General features: G+C 33.7%; 1 protein-coding gene and 1 long non-coding RNA gene across 2 annotated transcripts in view; both read right to left on the reverse strand.

Moving 5' to 3' along the window:
- Window positions 1-461: 461 nt before the first annotated feature.
- Window positions 462-18902, reverse strand: part of LOC127710116 (uncharacterized) — a 43912-nt gene continuing 25471 nt past the window's right edge. Inside the window, exons 6-8 of the mRNA XM_052215860.1 lie at window positions 10410-13772; window positions 7249-7311; window positions 462-2803 (exon numbers count right to left, since the gene is read on the reverse strand). Of these exons, the coding sequence (XP_052071820.1) occupies window positions 562-2803; window positions 7249-7311; window positions 10410-13772 (5668 nt within the window). The 3' untranslated portion in view covers window positions 462-561. The remainder of the gene's footprint in view (window positions 2804-7248; window positions 7312-10409; window positions 13773-18902) is intronic.
- On the reverse strand, window positions 4217-5014 carry LOC127710141 (uncharacterized). The gene is made up of 2 exons (XR_007986005.1): window positions 4942-5014; window positions 4217-4630 (listed from the first exon to the last, which is right to left on the reverse strand). It is a non-coding gene; the product is annotated as an uncharacterized LOC127710141 (long non-coding RNA).

An 18902-nucleotide genomic window follows, 5' to 3' on the forward strand; every position in this document is an offset into this window, starting at 1 on the left:
ACATCGAAAATCAAGTTTGCCTAAATGAGTTATGCACTTAATTTAAACTCCACCAAACTATGAGGAATGGTAGTCTTAGGGTCTGAATACGTTTTATCTATATGTTCAGTTTATTTGTAATTTCGGAGTTTTGGAATTTAAATGGTCGAAATCTAAGCAATTTATCATGCATGTATGCCCCAAATTAACTAAAGTACGCTTTCCTCATCTTTTTTATTCAGAGTAGTTAGTGGTTGGTGTGGTAATTTTAACTGACAATATTGTTATGGTTTTTCTGTTTTTGTTTTTATGTAATTGTTTTAATGTATCTTCTTTTACTCCATAGAATCATCAAGCATCTGAAAAGAAATTTAGTATACTTCAAATTAGACAGAAAATCGACTATAAGGAAGTTGTTTAGAAACCTAAACATATCCCCTTTCTTCAACAATACATCTAACAAATTCCAATTATATAGTATATTTTTATAATTTTAATTCTAATCTCTTTGAACTCCAAAAATACAGATAACGAAAAACATTTTAAAAATTAAATTCAATCATTAAGTTTTGGAAATGCTATTTATGTATAGTTTAAATCTCTGTCAATTAAGTCATCATATGATTGAACACTTTCATCTGACTTCGCTGTAAAACTACCTCTAGATTGCAAAGAAGAGAAATCTGATTTACTAGTAGTTGATTTGTGAGTTATAGATAGTAAAGAATGTACCGAAACATTGTCATCTGAAGTATAGGATTTCATTCCTATATCATCATTAATTGATGCAGCTTTTTGTGGATATCCTGAAAAATCCTGTATAGACCTAATTTTTTCCATTGAAGATGGTACACTGCCTTGAGCTAAAGAAGATTTTGGTGGAGATCCATAAACATCCTGCATTGATCTTATTTTTTCTGTTGAAGATGGTACACTGCCTTGGGCTGAAGAAGATTTTGGTGGAGATTCATAAACATTCTGCATTGATCTTATTTTTTCCATTGAAGATGGTACACTGCCTTGAGCTAAAGAAGATTTTGGTGGAGATCCATAAACATCCTGTATAGACCTAATTTTTTCCTTTGAAGATGGTACACTGCCTTGAGCTGAAGAAAATTGTGGTGGAGATCCATAAACATTCTGCATTGATCTTATTTTTTCTGTTGAAGATGGAACACTGCCTTGGGCTGAAGAAGATTTTGGTGGAGATTCATAAACATTCTGCATTGATCTTATTTTTTCCATTGAAGATGGTACACTGCCTTGAGCTGAAGAAGATTTTTGTGGAGATCCATAAACATCCTGCATTGATCTTATTTTATCTGTTGAAGATGGTACACTGCCTTGGGCTGAAGAAGATTTTGGTGGAGACCCATAAACATTCTGCATTGATCTTATTTTTTCCATTGAAGATGGTACACTCCCTTGGGCTGAAGAAGATTTTGGTGGAGATCCATAAACATTCTGCATTGATCTTATTTTTTCTGTTGAAGATGGTTCGTGGCGTTGATAAGATTCAGCTTCTTGTTGAGATCCATAAACATCCTGTATAGATCGTATTTTGTCTGGTGAAGATGGTGCTTGTCGTGGAGCTGATGTTGCTTTTTGTGGGGATCCATAAATATCCTGTATAGACCTATTTGATTCCACTGAAGATGGTACACGGCTTGGATAAGATGCAGCTATTTTTGGAGATCCATAAACATCCTGTATAGACCTAATTGTTTCGGTTGAAGATGGTGCTTGGCGTGGAGCTGATGCTGCTTTTTGTGGAGATCCATAGACTTCCTGTATAGACCTAATTGTTTCTGTTGAAGATGGTGCATGGCGTGGAGCTGATGATTCTATTTGTGGAGATCCTAAAATGTCCTGTAAAGACTTTATATTTTCTTGGGAAGATGGTACACGACTTGGATAAGATGAAGCTTTTTGCAGAGATCCATAAACATCCTGAATAGACCTAATTGTTTCTGTTGAAGATGGTGCATGTTGTGGAGCTGATGCTGCTTTTTGTAGAGATCCTGAAACTTCCTGTACAGACCTTATAATGTTATAGTGCGGGGCTGATGCAGCTTTTTGTGGAGAACCATAAATATTCTGAAGAGACCTTATATTGTCCAGTGAAGATGGTACATTGAGTGGGGCTGATGCAGCTATTTGTGGAGATCCATAAACATCCTGTATAGACCTTATATTATCCGGTGAAGATAGTACATTGTGTGGGGCTGATGCAGCTATTTGTCCAGATACATTAACATCCTGTGTGGACCTAATTCTTTCATGGGAAGATGTTACATGGCGTTTTGAGGATGCAGCTTTTTGTGGGGATACATGAACATCCTGTACAGATCTTATTTTTTCCTGGGAAGATGGTATATAGCGTCGGGCTGATGCAGCTTTTTGTGGAGATACATAAACATCCTGTGTAGACCTTATTTTTTCATGTGAAGACGGTAAATGGTGTGGAGCTGATGCAGCATTTTGTTGAGATTCTGAATCATCTTGCATAGACCTTAATTTGTCTTGTGAAGACATTTCCTGATTAGAAAATGAGAGCATCCTTGATTGTGACCCAACACTTACATCATCTGGAAGAGACTCTGACCTTTCTGAAGAAATTTCTACTGTTGGAGACAATAACTTTCTTGGTGGAGATCTCAGAACTTTTGGCAGAGGCGAAGTATCAGAGGTCAATGATGCACGACGTTGAGGTGGCAAAATCCTTGGTGGCGATCTATGTAACATAGTTCTTTGACCAGATAATGGCCCTTCATATGGAATTGGTTTGCTGTTAAAGTCTTTTTTCAAAGGTGATGTTTCATTTCTACAATAAATAAGAGTACACTTCGTTACGGAAACATGATAAAGATCTTGGAAATTAAACTAACTATAGTCTTTTTTCCCACAATTCGTATCTATCAATTGATTAATTGATTGGATGGTGTTTAACGCCACTTTCACCTCTATTGTGCTCTTTCGTGACAGTCAGTTTTTCTTGGTGTAGCAAGCCAGACTGACCGGAGAGAACCGCAATCTTTGGAAGGAAAACTGACAATCCTAGTCAATTAAGATTGGAGCCCATCTTCCATGACCCTACGTGCAGGATTGGAACTCACAAAATCAGTATTGATAGGCCAGTGATACAGTACTTTGACTACTTAGACCACCGACGCCCCTAATTCATACTGAAACAATTTGCTAAAATCATTCTTTAATTTCTTTTTTTAATTGTATTTGAGCATATAGTATTCAACAATTATCTATAAATTTACCAAATCTGTTCACAGCTAACTGAACTAAAGGTGTATATTCAATAAGCCCACATTTCATATGGCCCTTATTTCTACTAAGTTTAATTTTCAAATAAGAATTTAATAGCCATTATAACAATACATCACAGCTTTAACAATGACAAGATAGGAAATAGGTATTTTTATTGAAAATTCATGCATCAGCGTTCTTTATCATAATTTTCAACCAAATTCAAGGAAAACATATATGCCGCCATGATGTACATTTCAATAGGATTTTGGGACAAGAAATGTATAGTGCACGCATTGACAACAACAAAAATTTGAACATTATGTTTGTAAAGTATCCGATTAGGCCTAATTGTAGTTGAAATCTAGAAAATTTTCACAAAAAAACTCATTTTTCAACCAAATTGTGGTGTAACTGGCAAAAGCCTTGTAAGAAATAACCAGACAAAATTCATTTCTTTTCATTTTCTCAGACAAATATGCATCATTGATCAACTTGAATCATTTTACATGATGGACTACTAGTAATTATTTAGGGCCAAAAAATGTCTTTAAAGTTCAGTGTTTCTGCTGTTCCTTTGTTTTTCTCTTATAGTTGATGTGTTTCCTTCGGTTTTGGTTTGTGATCCCGATTTGTTTTTGCTTAATCGATTTATGACTATTGAACAGCAGTATACTACTGTTGCCTTTATCTAATACCTTATTAACCATTTTCTTTAAAAAAAATCATAATATCATCCGCAATACACATGTTTTAAGAATAACCTTCATCAGGTCTGAGCATGAACAAAAGTTGTGAAAGCCAAAAAAATATGTATATAATTATATATATTTAAAAAACAAATACTTAATGAAATAAAATGCTCCGCTGGGCGCAGCTTGATACGACCGCAGAGGTCGAACCCTGAACAGTTGGGGCAAGTATGGACACAACATTCAAGCTTGATAAAGCACTGAATTTGGATTGTGATTAAATATTTGACCCAGCATAGGTTTCTGACACAGAATGAATGTGGTCTAAGAACTTAAAAATTTTTAATCTACCTTTTCAAACCATATCATTATTATTTGCTTTCATATATAAATCAGAAATAACCAATTTAAAATGGAAAATTTTAAAGAAAAAAAAGGAAAAAAAGGAAAAAAAAATCCCTCCCCCAAATTTTTGAACCCCCTTATGATTCATCACCCCCAAACTCAATCCCAGCCTTCCCTTTGTGGTATGGTACCTTGCAGTACAATTTCACAGAGATCCATACACTTGAATACAAGTTATTGTCTGGAAACTAGAAAAATGCTTGTTTTTAGGCCCCTTTTTGGCCCCAAATTCCTAAACATTTATGGCAATTACCCCCAAACTCAAACCCAGCTTTCCCTTTGTGATATGGAACCTTGTAGTACAATTTCATAAAGATCCATACACTAACACACAAGTTATTGTCCTGAAACTAGAAAAATGCTTATTTTTGCCCGATTTTTGGCCCCTAATTCCTAAAATTTTGAGGCAATTACCCCAAAAATCAATCCCAGCCCTTCCTTTGTGGTTTGGTACCTTGCAGTACAATTTCAGAGAGATCCATACACTTGAACACAAGTTATTGTCTGGAAACTAGAAAAATGCTTATTTTTGGCCCCTTATTCCTAAACGTTTTAGGCAATTACCCCCAAACTCAATTCCAGCTTTCCCTTCGTGATATGGAACCGTGTAGTACAATTTCATAAAGATCCATACACTTACACACAAGTAATGGTCATGAAACTAGAAAAATGCTTGTTTTTTTTATTTTTTGGCCCCTAAATCCTAAAATTTTGAGGCAATTACCCCCAAAATCAATCCCAGCCTTTCCTTTGTGGTTTGGTACCTTGCAGTACAATTTCAGAGAGATCCATACACTTGAACACAAGTTATTGTCTGGAAACTAGAAAACTAGAAAAATGCTTATTTTTGGCCCCTTATTCCTAAACGTTTTAGGCAATTACCCCCAAACTCAATTCCAGCTTTCCCTTTGTGATATGGAACCTTGTAGTACAATTTCAGAAAGATCCATACAGTTACACACAAGTTATTGTCATGAAACTAGAAAAATGCTTGTTTTTGCCCCTTTTTTGGCCCCTAATTCCTAAAATTTTGAGGCAATTACCCCCAAAATCAATCCCAGCATTCCCTTTGTGATATGAAAACTTGTGGTACAATGTCAGAGAGATCCATTCACTTAAACTAAAGTTAGAATGCGAAAACCAATGTGTCTTCAGACGACGAAGACAACGAAGCCAGACGACGACAACGCCAACGTCATACCAATATACAAGCGCAAAATTTTTTTGCGGTCAAATAAAAATCTGAAGTGCAAATAAGAATTATAGATATTTAAAAAAACAACATTTATAAACAAACAAAAACCAACATAAGTAATGTGGACTGAGAGTTGAACCGTAAGGTTTAACAACTCTTGTAGATTTGAACCTCTGTAAGTAGTTACTTTGTTCACAAATATCAAGAAAAAAATGTCTAAAGCAAGGTCTTGAATATTGCATCAAACTGTGGCAGTGCACTTTATAAGACACTGTTTCTTCAAAAACGGAGCTATTGAAAGTGAACAGAAAATCGGACAGGTGATGTAAGATTGATGTCAACCTGCCTGTTAAAGTCAAGGAACAGAGTTAATCTTAAAGTGTCTGTTACTGACATATCCTTAACTAAATGTCATTAGATAGACATGATCAAAAAGGTTCCTTTATTTTTAAAAGAAAGGCCTTCATCTATTCAGTCAAAAATAAAATTGTACTAGTTTTCATTTTACCTTATGCAAGACTTTTAATGCTTTAATCATGAAGCAAAAAACAAGTGAAAAGGAAGACTAATCTGTTTTCTAAGAATGCCAAAAGCATATTTCATGAAAATTTGTCACTATCTTAAATATACTATATATATCTTTGTAAAAATTTACTCTCTTTACATAAATCTGAAAAAATAGCTTAAAAAGGTTTACTTCTTTTTTTATTACGATATTTATTGCTGGCTTTACTGATTATCATAGGGATGTTAAGGAAGATCATAAGTATATACTTTTTGAGATAGAATTTTCTTATACTTTGCCAAAAGGAAGATTTTACTATATTTTTGAATAATAAAAAATAATAAAAGTATGGGTCACTGTGCTATTTTCCAAGCTATGAGTTGTTGAAAATTGCCTAAATTTGGTTAGATTGTTCATGAAAAAACACATTTGTGTGCATAAAAAAAATTCTATGAGATAGAATTTTGAAATAAATTGTAAGAAGATAGGTTTTATAATATGTTTTAAAAAAAAAAAAGAAAAAATGGTGTCACCGAACTTGTTTTCTTGCTACAAGTAAAAATAAAAAATTTCCCTATCAGTCCAGTATATATTTTATACTAAAAGAGTTACCTCCCCTTAAATGGCTTATTTGAAAAAAATTATTCTAAAAACTCAAAATTTGATATTTGTTTAAATATTTTGAATAATACAATAAATCACCAAATTTTCTTTATATAAATAAACAATCTAACCATTAAATTGCAAATCTGTCTCCAAATTTGCAGATATGGACAAATAACTAGACCAATTTTGTACTGAGATTGTACAATCCAAAATGACGGTATACCATGAATCTACCTTAAAAATACTGAATTTATCTGTAAACTTGGACTTCTATTTTTTTGTGGTCCTCTGAAATGGCAACATCTTTCCACACCAGTATCCCTATATTAATTTGTTCTGTAAGGATGTATGTTGCAGTATTGGTAATAATATTGTTATGTTTTGTTACCTGTACATATGCTAGCTATAGTATTCTTAAATGAAGTTTACATTACAAGTTATGCGTCATCAAGGGAGAGAAAATTTTAATATCCACAAACTGAAAGTACCGAGATAACAAGAAAGCAAAATATATATTTTCTATCGGAAGGTATAATCTCAGCTTTTTTCATTTCTTTAAATCAATAAATATATCAATTCTATTAAATTATACACATAGTACAAACCTTGAATCTTTAGAAACAAGCGTCCAGGTGGAAGGTGGTGGCGGGAAACTTTCATATGAAGAACTGCAATAAACCAAATTTATTTTAGGAATTGCATTTTCAGTTGTTTCTTATTTCAAAATCCTTGGTAACTCCTGTACGAAATATTCTGCCTAGAACAAGCACAGAATCTAGTAGGAATTCTAACATAATTCCTACTAAATAACATAATTCCTACTATAAATAAAACTAAAATCAAGTAGGATTCCTTCTAGGAAAGTGTTCATATTCTTGTCAAAATGTAGTAGGAATCCGCCTGGAAAATGGAAAGCTGAAAAATTTATCTTAGCAGGAATTTTTAGTAGGAACATTGGGATTTCTACCTGGAATATTCAAATTAGCATGAATAAATTGGGAGGAAAATAAGATTCTGACCAGAAAACCTGGTAGGATTTTTCATAATTCCTACAAGAAAAATTTATTTTCTAGCAGGAATCTAACTAGAGGCTCTTTAGAGCCTATGTCGCTCACCTTGGTCTATGTGCATATTCAACAAAGGACACTCTCAAACATTGTAGCTAAGAATAGAATTCTTGTTTTGTTGATCTTGGATTAAGTCTATTTAGTTTCTCTCTATCTTCTTTAGTTTTTGCTCAAAACACAAAAGAGAATAAAAAAATCCTCATTTATGGGCAATCACTCCTATAAAGAGTGACTGATTATAACTTTGACTATATCGGCAAAATTTGACTTGTTAGTAGATCTTGCCTTGCTGATCATTTTTGTGATTTAAAGTGTCTATTTATCTATTATATTTTTTATCATATAAGGCAAAAACGCAAAAAAATGGTAACAATCGTCATTAAAGGGCAATAACTCCAATAAGGGTCGTCTGACAATTCCTAGTTATTGTCTAAATTATAGATCTTGTCTTGCTGATCATTTTTGCTTATTTAAATTTCTGTCTATCTACTATAATTTTTAAGGTATAGAGCAAAATGCAAAAAATTGGTAAAAATTGTCATCAAAAGGCAATAACTCTAATAAGTAGTCGACTGACAATTTTGACCATGAGACTTATTTGTAGATCTTGTTTTGCTGATCATTTTTGCAATTTAAAAGTTTCTCCCTTTATATTATAGGTTTCAAGTTAATAGGCAAAAGTGAAAAAAATGGTAAAATTTGTCATTTAAGGGTTATAACTCCTATAAGAAGTCATCTGACAGTTTTGACGCATATCAACAATTGTTTGAGCTCAACATTCTGAACATTTTTGACGACGGACGCCAAGTGATGAGAAAAGCTCACTTGGCCCTCTGGGTCAATTAAGTTTGAATCTCACAACAAAGAACAAAGGAAATACATTTAACGATTAACTTCTTGATATAAATATTTACTATTGAATTTGATGAAGAAGCTGCAACAAAACTACTTGTTATAAATGTAGATCTGAACTTCTTCAAACAAAATATAATTGATATTAAATTGATTAATAAATATATATCAGGCTAGTCAGAATAAAAAGTTAAAATACAAAATGTATGCAAACTACATGACTTTTTTGTACCTTCAATCTACATGAACTAGTGATTTTTGCTTACATTTCAATATTTCCCTGTTTATCATATATCAACTATGCAGCATTGTGTTCCCAACAATCTTTTGCCTTCCAAATTTTGAATTTGAGACCTGAAACTTGGTTGCTATATTACAGTAAAATTAATGTTAATAGCAAACCGGAATCCAGTTTAAGATAATTAAATACAAATCAGTTCAGATAATAATCCTGCTACAATTAGAAAGATTCCTGGTTGAAAAATTTTCTAGTAGAAATAAAGTAATACTGTTCAACCTAATAGCAGAATTTGTAGCAGGAAAATGAAAATTCCAACTGTAAAAACTTGAAATTTTCCTAGTATGCCTAAAAAGTAGCAGGAATCTTAGATTCCATGATCATTCTAGCAGATACCTATTATAATCTAGTAGGAATCCTACTACTTATTTCGTACAGGTGAATCATGTCTGTCTTTATAAAAATAAGAAGTGGTATGATGACCAATGAGAACACTATCCACCAAAGCTCAAATGAAGTGGATGTGAGTAGTTGTTGGCAACCATACTGCCTTCAACATTGAGGAAACTCATACTGTATAGTCTACTATAAATGGCCTAGATATGAAACAATTCATTGAGAAAACTAATGGCTTAATTCATAACAAAACAATTCACAAAAAACAAATATGACAGATAAGAACCAACGACAACGACAACCACTGAACTGAACTGAACTTTTGATTGATTCATTGACTGATTGGTGTTTAAGGCCACTTTCAGCACTATTGTGCTATTTAGTGGCAGTCAGTTTTTGTTGGTGGAGGAAGCCAGAATGCCCAGAGAGAACCACTGACCTTCGGCAGGAAAACTGACAATCTTAGACAATAAGGATTGGAGTCGAGCACACTAATCTGGGACTCTAAGGAATATAAAGACAAAATTTCATTTATTTCATATACCGGTAACTATCATGTAAGTTGTCAAGATAAAAGTCAAATAAGCATACATGGGCAATAACTCCTATGAGGATATCAATTTATATTTGTTCTTATGGAAGGACCTATGAATTTATACCGTTATATAAAACAAGCACAAATTCAGGATGGCCCTGCCTATAAATGCTCAGTTGGATATCTACATTTGTATGTAACTGAAAAGTATGATATGCATGCCTTTAGTACTTCAAGGTCATAATTTAAACCAAAACTAACAGGATATTATAGCTCATATTAGGCCCATGAAAATAGAGTTTTTGAGAACTACCATAAATTTTGCTCATGATAAAGGGAATCCCTAAATCATGAAATATAAATGCACAGAATAAAGAAATATGAATGCATAAAATCAACAAATATAACTGAATTAGATATTTATTTACAAAGTAGTAAAGTCCTAATATGTGCATTTTTAATGAAAATGAAAAAAAATGCTGTTTCTTTTTACAGTTTTTCATACATATTTCCTTTTTGAATACATTTGACACATTCAAATAAATAAAATAATTTCAGTGCAGTCATCTTTCATCTTCATATTTTATTTTCATATCATCTTTTATCATGTATGGTAAATATTAAATTTAAACTTATTTTTGGGTCTACAAAGTATTCTAATTTGAAAAAAAAACTTACCGTCTATCCATATGGAGACTTTTTTGTGGAGAACGGGACACAGCATATGAATGTTTGCTGATATACTGAACATCCTCAGCTGATTCTCTTCTTTGTGATTCTAAGTGAGTCCATCTATGAGTAGGATCAGAAAGATGTCCTTTGGCAACATCCATTGAATTTCTTGAATTATATTGGATGTCTGGTGTTTTTTCTCCTTCATGACTTGTTTGTAAATTTGTAACAGCTGCCTTCTGCATAGGATCTGACAAACGTCTTGCCGCCATTTGTGATGATTTCCTTGTATGCAGATTATCTTTAAACCCCTGATGTATGAATGAAGTTTGTGTACCATGTAATATATGTCCTCCGGTCATCTGCATTGTATTACTAGCATGCTTACCATCTCTTGATTGTTGACTACTGATATAAGGTGCTGTGTCCAACATATTTTGGCGCTGAGGTGAAGTTGATGAATGCTGAGATGTCATCTGCTTTGGTTTGCTAACAAGTGACCCAGTTTTTGATTGATAACTGGGAGGAAGAGGTACTGAACTATTCAAGTCTTGTGTTGAATATTGGTCAACCATCTGGGTAGTCATACTTGCATTCTGAATATTTTGTACTTTTTGACTTCTGACCTTCTGAACTGTGTCTGACATTACTTGACCTTGGGATGAAATTGATGAACGCCGTTTCACCATCTGCGATGTTTTACTAGCAGGATGTTCAGATGGGTATAAAAGATCTTGGCCTTGATTTGGATATGATGGATGTTGTCTTAACATATTAGATGTTTGACTAGAATATTGAACATCTGATATCTGTCTCCTACCCATACGAGTCGTTGAAAGACCCTCACTTTCACTTGGATGTGACTTGAAACTTTCTGTCATCTGTAATGTTCTACTAGCACCTGCTTTGTGATGAGTCACTGATTGAGATGAAAGCCTTGCCCCCATCTGCAATCTAGCATACTGATTCTCTATTGATTGCTGTCTACTTAGATGAGGTGCTAACATATCCTGACTTTCAGTTTGGGGAGGTGGAAGTCTTTCCACACTCTGCCTCGCATCTTTAACATACTGTTCATTTACTAATTGCCGACTACCAGGTGGTAATGTGAAGTTGGACGGACCTTTCAATGATATCTTTGGTATTTTTCGAGAATGCTGATCACCTTCAAATTGTCGAGATGAATGTTTTGTTTCCATCTGCAATCTAGAATTACGATTCTCTATTGATTGCTGACTACTTGGATGAGGTGCTAACATATCCTGACTTTCAGTTTGGTAAGGTGGATATCTTTCCGCACTCTGCCTTGCGTTAACAGCAAACTGATCATTAACTGATTGTTGACTCCTAGGAGATGATGTGAAATCTGAAAGACCTTTCGATGAAATATGTGATATTTTTCTAGCATGCATATCACCTCCTGAGTGTTGAGATGGATGTTGTCCTTCGATCTGCAATCTAGAATTACGATTCTCTATTGACTGCTGTCTACTGAGATGAGGTGCTAACATATCCTGACTTTCAGTTTGGGGAGGTGGAAGTCTTTCCACACTCTGCCTCGCATCTTTAACATACTGTTCATTTACTGATTGCCTACTACCAGGTGGTAATGTGAAGTTGGACTGACCTTTCAATGATATCTGTGGTATTTTTCGAGAATGCTGATCACCTTCAAATTGTCGAGATGAATGTTTTGTTTCCATCTGCAATCTAGAATTACGATTCTCTATTGATTGCTGACTACTTAGATGAGGTGCTAACATATCCTGACTTTCAGTTTGGTAAGATGGACGTCTTTCTGCACTCTGCCTTGCGTTAACAGCAAACTGATCATTAACTGATTGTTGACTCCTAGGAGATGATGTGAAATCTGAAAGACCTTTTGATGAAATTTGTGATATTTTTCTTGCATGCATATCACCTCCCAATTGTTGTGATGAATGTTTTGCCGCCATCTGCAATCTAGCATAATGATCCTCTATTGACTGCTGACTACTTAGATGAGGTGCTGACATATCCTGATTTTCAGTTGGGGGAGGTGGAAATCTTTGAGCACTCAGTCTTGCATTACTAGCATTCTGATCATTTATTGATTGTCGACTTCTGTGATAAATTATGAAGTCTGAAATCTGTGATTTATTTCTAACTTGCTCATCACCTCCTAATTGTTGAGATGAAAGTTTTGCTGCCATCTGCATTCTAGCTTTATGATTATTTATTGACTGCTGACTTCTTAGATGAGGTGGTAATATATCCTGTCTTTGATGTTGGCGAGGTGGGGGAGGTGGAGGTGGTGGAGGTGGGTATGGTGGAAGGCTTCCCTCACTCTGCCATGCATTAAAATCATATTGATCATTTCTTGACTGTCGACTACCAGGGGAAAGTGGTGGAGGCGGAGTTAGGGGAAGTGGGGGTGGTGGAAGGCTTCCCTCACTCTGCCATGTAGTCAAAGCATATTGATCATTTCCTGATTGTTGACTACCAGGGGGAAGAATCGGGGGTGGTGGAAGGCTTCCCTCACTCTGCCATGTAGTCAAAGCATATTGATCATTTCCTGATTGTCGACTACCAGGGGGAAAAAGTGGGGGTGGTGGAAGGCTTCCCTCACTCTGCCATGTAGTCAAATCATATTGATCATTTCCTGATTGTCGACTACCAGGGGGAAGTGGTGTAGGCGGAGTATAGGGAAAAGGGGGTGGTGGAAGGCTTCCCTCACTCTGCCATGCATTCAAATCATATTGATCACTTCCTGATTGTCGACTACCAGGAGGAAACATCAAGTCTGATGGATCTCTCGTTGAAATCTGTGATATTCTTCTACCATGCTGATCACCTCCCAATTGTTGAGATGAATGTTTTGCCTCAATCTGTAATCTAGCATTACGATTATTCACTGACTGGTGACTACTTGGATGAAATGCTGACATATCCCAAGTTTTAGGTGGTATAGGAGGCGTGGGAGGCGGGGGAGGTGGTGGAGCTGGTGGAGGTTTAGGTCTTTCACCACTCTGCCTTGCAACAGTAGCATACAGATTCCTAGCTGATTGTTGGCTACTGGAAGATGACTTGAATTGTTTTCTGTATAACTGAGCTGCTGAATCTAACATTTCCTGACTAGGAATTGAATATGGTGGACGACCTGACACCATCTCAGATGACTGGTAAGTTTTTGATCTGTAAGAATGATATGGCATACTTTTGGACCGTGTGGGTCCAGATGAAGTTTCGGGATGATACTCATTCGTTAATGGTTGGTTTGGAGCTGAATGATGTTTTCTTATCATTTGTGATGATCTCGGAAAAGCCTCGGCTGAATGAATATCAGGAGTTGACCAACGGACAGAACCTTTTGACTCTTTTGACTGTGCTCTGAAATTAAAAAAAATAAAATGAATTCACAGTTGATACTTAGCTCTTCCTTTATTTGCAAAAGATTGGCTAACCAACAAGATGACAACTCTTCTATCATGCAACTTTGAACTAGACTGATTACCAGGCTTGTACTAACATGAGCAACACGACAGAATGCCACATGTGGAGCAGGATCTGCTTAACCTTCTGGAGCACCTGAGATCACCCCTAGTTTTTGGTGGGGTTCGTGTTGCTTAGTCTTTAGTTTTCTATGCTGTGTTTTGTGTACTATTGATTGTCTGTTGGTCTTTTTCTTTTTTAGCCATGGCCTTGTCAGTTTATTTTCGACTTATGAGTTTGAATGTCCCTTTGATATATTTTGCCTTGAACAAAGGTTATTGGAACTCAATTGTCATTACCATGATTACTGGCCATATGGTTACCTATAGTTACTTACATCCACTTCATTTGAACTTTAGTGGATAGTTGTCTCATTGGCAATCATACCACATCTCCATTTTTTTATATAGGCTTGACCACGTTATATAGTAGTTATTGAATAATCAATTTGGTATATATTAGTAAATACTGAATAGCTTAGGTGACCCTTCTTCACCTGAATGACGTCAGAAGTTCAGGTTAACAGGTCACTGAGCTGTGCAGTATAATTAACATACAATTTTTTTATTGGTCAATAACTGTTTTTAAACACTTATGAGGTCATCAATTGGCATAAACATTTTAGAGATTTTTTTTGAAGCATTTACATAATTTTATAAGCACACAACATTGGCAGTCCACAGTGAGATAAAAAGTTAAAGAGAATTGAACTTGATAAAACATAAATTTACATAAAATGACCATATCAATAGATATATTTCATTATAAATGTGTTAACTCCCTTTCTTTTTTTTTACTTTTTGTAAGATATTTAAAATCCTCTTGTTTTTATCCATGTTGTGCCATTACAAACTTTGCCCACTTTCTCCCTACTTTTCATATGTTTCACAAGGCAAATGTTGAAATCAAAATAGCAATACCTAAACAGGTAAGTTTTGCAAAATAATCAAAGTCAATGCACCATGACTGAAGGTACAGGGCCAAAAAAATATACATGGGAATGAGATGTGCCAATCCTTATACAAATGCATACCAAATATCATAAGTGGTTCCCCTTAAACTGACCTTTAAATCACAAACTTTAACAAAACAAACAAACAAACAAACAAACAAATATTTTATTTGCCAATCACGGCACCCAAAATGAGTAGAATAATTACAATATAATTTTCAAACATAATAATTATAAAAGTAAATTAAAAATAGGTTAAACAAAGTACATAACATGATTCGTTTTGATTTAATTGATTAATATATTATATCTAAGTAACTGAAATAAGTAATTTGTAATAATAAGAATATATAATATGACCCATTATTTGTTATTCTGGACCCTTTATGGGACAGCACACCTTATTAATTAAATGTAAATAATAACCATGATCGTAAATGCATATATGATCATATATATCTATAACTCTATACAAAGTAATCAAATTGAATGTTGTATTCCTGTTTTTATTTAAAACCTCTAATAATTGACAAATTATAATCAAAATGTGTTTATCTTCATTTCCCATTAACCAAATAAAAAGAGATTTGTTGGCAAGTTTTGAAATATTTTTATTTCTACTAAATATGTTGCTAAGAAAGGGATTTCTAACATTAACCAAAGCTTTACATGTTAAAAGAAAATGAATCTCATCTTCTATTTCCTCATTACAGAGTTTGCATATTCTATTTTCTAGTTTTATATTAAAGTATCACCCTTTTTCTATTTCAAGTTTGTGAGCTCCAATTCTAAATCTTGTTAAAACACATCTTTGAAGATATGGTAATTTCAATAAGTATGGCTCAAAATTAAAGTTTGGTTTGAATAATCGATAAGTTCTAAGTTTATTTCCAGAGGTCTATTTTGTCTTTTATCATTGAATAACTCTTTCTTCCATATGTTACAATATTTTAAGGTAAATATAATTTCTTTTTCATCATATTCTTAATGATTGTTTTAGATGAGAGTACTCGATACTCTTGTAAATCAAACAATTTCAGGTTAGCATTAATACAACTAGTCCAAGAATTCTTCCCAGCTTTTGATAATGTATTTGAGAGAGAGTATGCATTTGTTAATAAGATATTGTTTGTTATATGAATTCTTTTCCAATATAAGATCATGATAGTTAAAATATCTAACATTGAGAGGGTGGACAGGGGGATATTCAATTCCCGCTTCCTGCCCCTGACTCCGGCTATCCTCCCCCTGGACTCCCGCTTCCCTCCTTTAACTTATCATTTCGTTCAGATATGCCTCTTTTCCCCCTTCATACAAGAAAATCTAGAACTGTGAACATACCTCCGTTTCTCCAACCAGTCCTTGCTGGTGAAGGGGTTGATCTCAATGATCCTCAATGAACATGAACATCGTCACATGCACACAAGTAACCGAGCGAGTATCTAGCATACCATACCGGAGGAGTGACAATGACAAGATGCACAGGGATATAAAAAAAATCTAAGTTGAAGGGTTATAACTTTGGGAAAACTCGATGGATTGGGTCTTTCTATCGAAAAAATCTACTAATTTTCAATTGTATCCAAAATACCCTGTCATTGGAGTTGTGATGTCAACATAGATCAAGATGCATACTGGATAAGCTCAAAATTATTGTCCAAATGGGTATAACTCAGGGAAAACTACATCCAGGCACATCATGAAGTTCTAACAACCTACTGGATTTTATGTGTACCCAGAAAGCCATGTCAGAGGAGTTGCCATCACAAGGTGCATACTTGATAGGGTCAAACTTTCAAAGTTCAAATGTCCATAAACATGGGAAAACTAATTGAACCAGAACATCTTATCTATACTGAAGTTTGCATGTCATGGTCAACAGAAACATATAATGCAAGATATTGGAAAGTCCACTATACTGCTTGTTTTTTCACAATAAACAAGATACGATCCCCTCCTTACCTTTGAAACTTCTTTTTATCATGTAATATATTTCTGAACCAATAAATTTTAAGTGAATAATTTTTCTTAACTATTTCCTGATATAGTTAAAAAAATTTGAAAAAAAAATATTGAAAAACAAAAAAGATATTAGGGGGAAAATGGAAACTTGATATGAAAATATAGAAATTTTAAAACTACGAACTTGTTTGCTTTTGAAACTCCTTTTTTTATTTCTGTGAGCACAACTTTCTGGTTTTAAAAACTTATAAATCTGATAATTTGTTGATAGAGTTTAGAATATTTCATTTTGATCATTTCTTATGTTTTCAAAATATTAGCGATTTAATTTAGAAAATAAAATAAAATTTTCTAAACGCTCGATTTACAGATGACATAACAGAATACACAAATACACAGATGAAAAGACTTGCCGTAAAGTTTGGAAAGTGCCAACCAAATATTTAGCTAATTAATAGGCTGACTGTTCGGGCAGATTTTTTGAGGTATCAACTTATTATCAAATGAAAATTTTTATATTTTCTTATAGTTTATTGTTCAAACTTTACAATTAACACCAATAAAAAATAAAGATAAAAGTTTAAAATCTAAACGTAATAATCTACTGTACTGACAGATTTATATATAAATACATAGATTGATTTTCATATTTCCGAATGTAGAACTGAAAATAACAATTTCATTCCAGACAATTATTTTTAAGAAGATTTTGAACTTTGTATTTCGATTTGAAACAAATTTCTTCACAAGTTAAGACATAATAAGCTACTGTCCTGGCAGATTTGTTTTTACTTTAAAAGTGAAAAGTATTCAATTTCTTGATTTTTTTTTTATGATTGTGTCTGTAATTTATTATAATATCAAAATAGTATATACCAGACAATCGTATTAAAGAAACTATTTCATTTATAGTTAAAAATTGCATTGTTTATTTTTGCCATTTATACAGAAATTTTACGTAATAGGCTACTTATCCTAGCAGACTTTTTTTGTGTTAACGAAATGAAAGTCCATAAAATTTTATTTTTTCATAAAGCTTATATGTTAAACTTTCCAATGAACAAAAATTTGCTTACCAGACATTCATTTTGAAGAAGATATTCAACTTTATATTTTGATTTTGAGCAAATTTCAACAAAATTTCTACAATGTAATGTAATATGCTACTGTCCTGGCAGATTTTTTTACCTTTAAAAGATGAAAAAAATATCAAATTATAATTTTTTCAAATGATTATTCCCTTAACTTCATAATAGTACAAAAATTTTATGCCAGACAGTTGTTTTGGAGAAATTATTTCAATTGTAAGTAAACTTTTCTCAGCATTTTCCACCATATTTTTCTTAAAGTTTAACTGTCCTGGCATATTTTTTATTTACTTACAAATTTTTTATTTTAAAAACTTTACAAATAATGTAAGTAATTATCCTGTTCTTTATCATACGTTTTAAATTTTAACCATATGTTGAGTAAAACGAAAGTTACAGATGAAAACGTATCGAAAATAACTGTCCTGGTTTTTAGACCTGTCCGTTGGATACAGATATAATATGATACGGAAAGTCCGGAAACGATCTTTTTCGCATGCAATCTTCTGCAAAAATCTCCAAACCCAATAAGATGGTCATAAAGAATAACAACACCTTTTATCGTGTAAGATTTTTGTTTAATACAGCACTGAATCGGTTTCCCTGTTTCCTCGAATTCTTCATGTTCCCGCCCCGCTCGCTCCCGGTTCCCCTCCCCCTTATTCCCCGTTCCCGTCCCCTTACTCCCGGGTTCCCGCCCCCTGTCCATCTCCTCAACATTAGAGGATAACGGCCTAATTCACCGAATATGGCCAAATTTGTTGCGTGCTTATTCACTCCTAATATAAATATGCAGAATTTTAGGTGCACTTTCTCGTTTTTTAGATCTTCACAAAGTCTATAGAAATAATTTAGTTATGTGATATTCTTTAACTTCTTTGAATTAAAAAAAACCCATATTTCTGAACCATATAATAATACGCGTTTCATTGTGTGATAAAAAATGTGAGAGTGGAGATATTAGGTTTATAATTAGTAAAATATTTAGTATAATTAAAGAAAGCTTTTAAAGCTTCTGAAAAGCTG

Source organism: Mytilus californianus, unplaced genomic scaffold (genome assembly GCF_021869535.1).
Source record: "Mytilus californianus isolate M0D057914Y unplaced genomic scaffold, xbMytCali1.0.p SCAF_7, whole genome shotgun sequence".
NCBI classification, from domain to species: domain Eukaryota; kingdom Metazoa; phylum Mollusca; class Bivalvia; order Mytilida; family Mytilidae; genus Mytilus; species Mytilus californianus.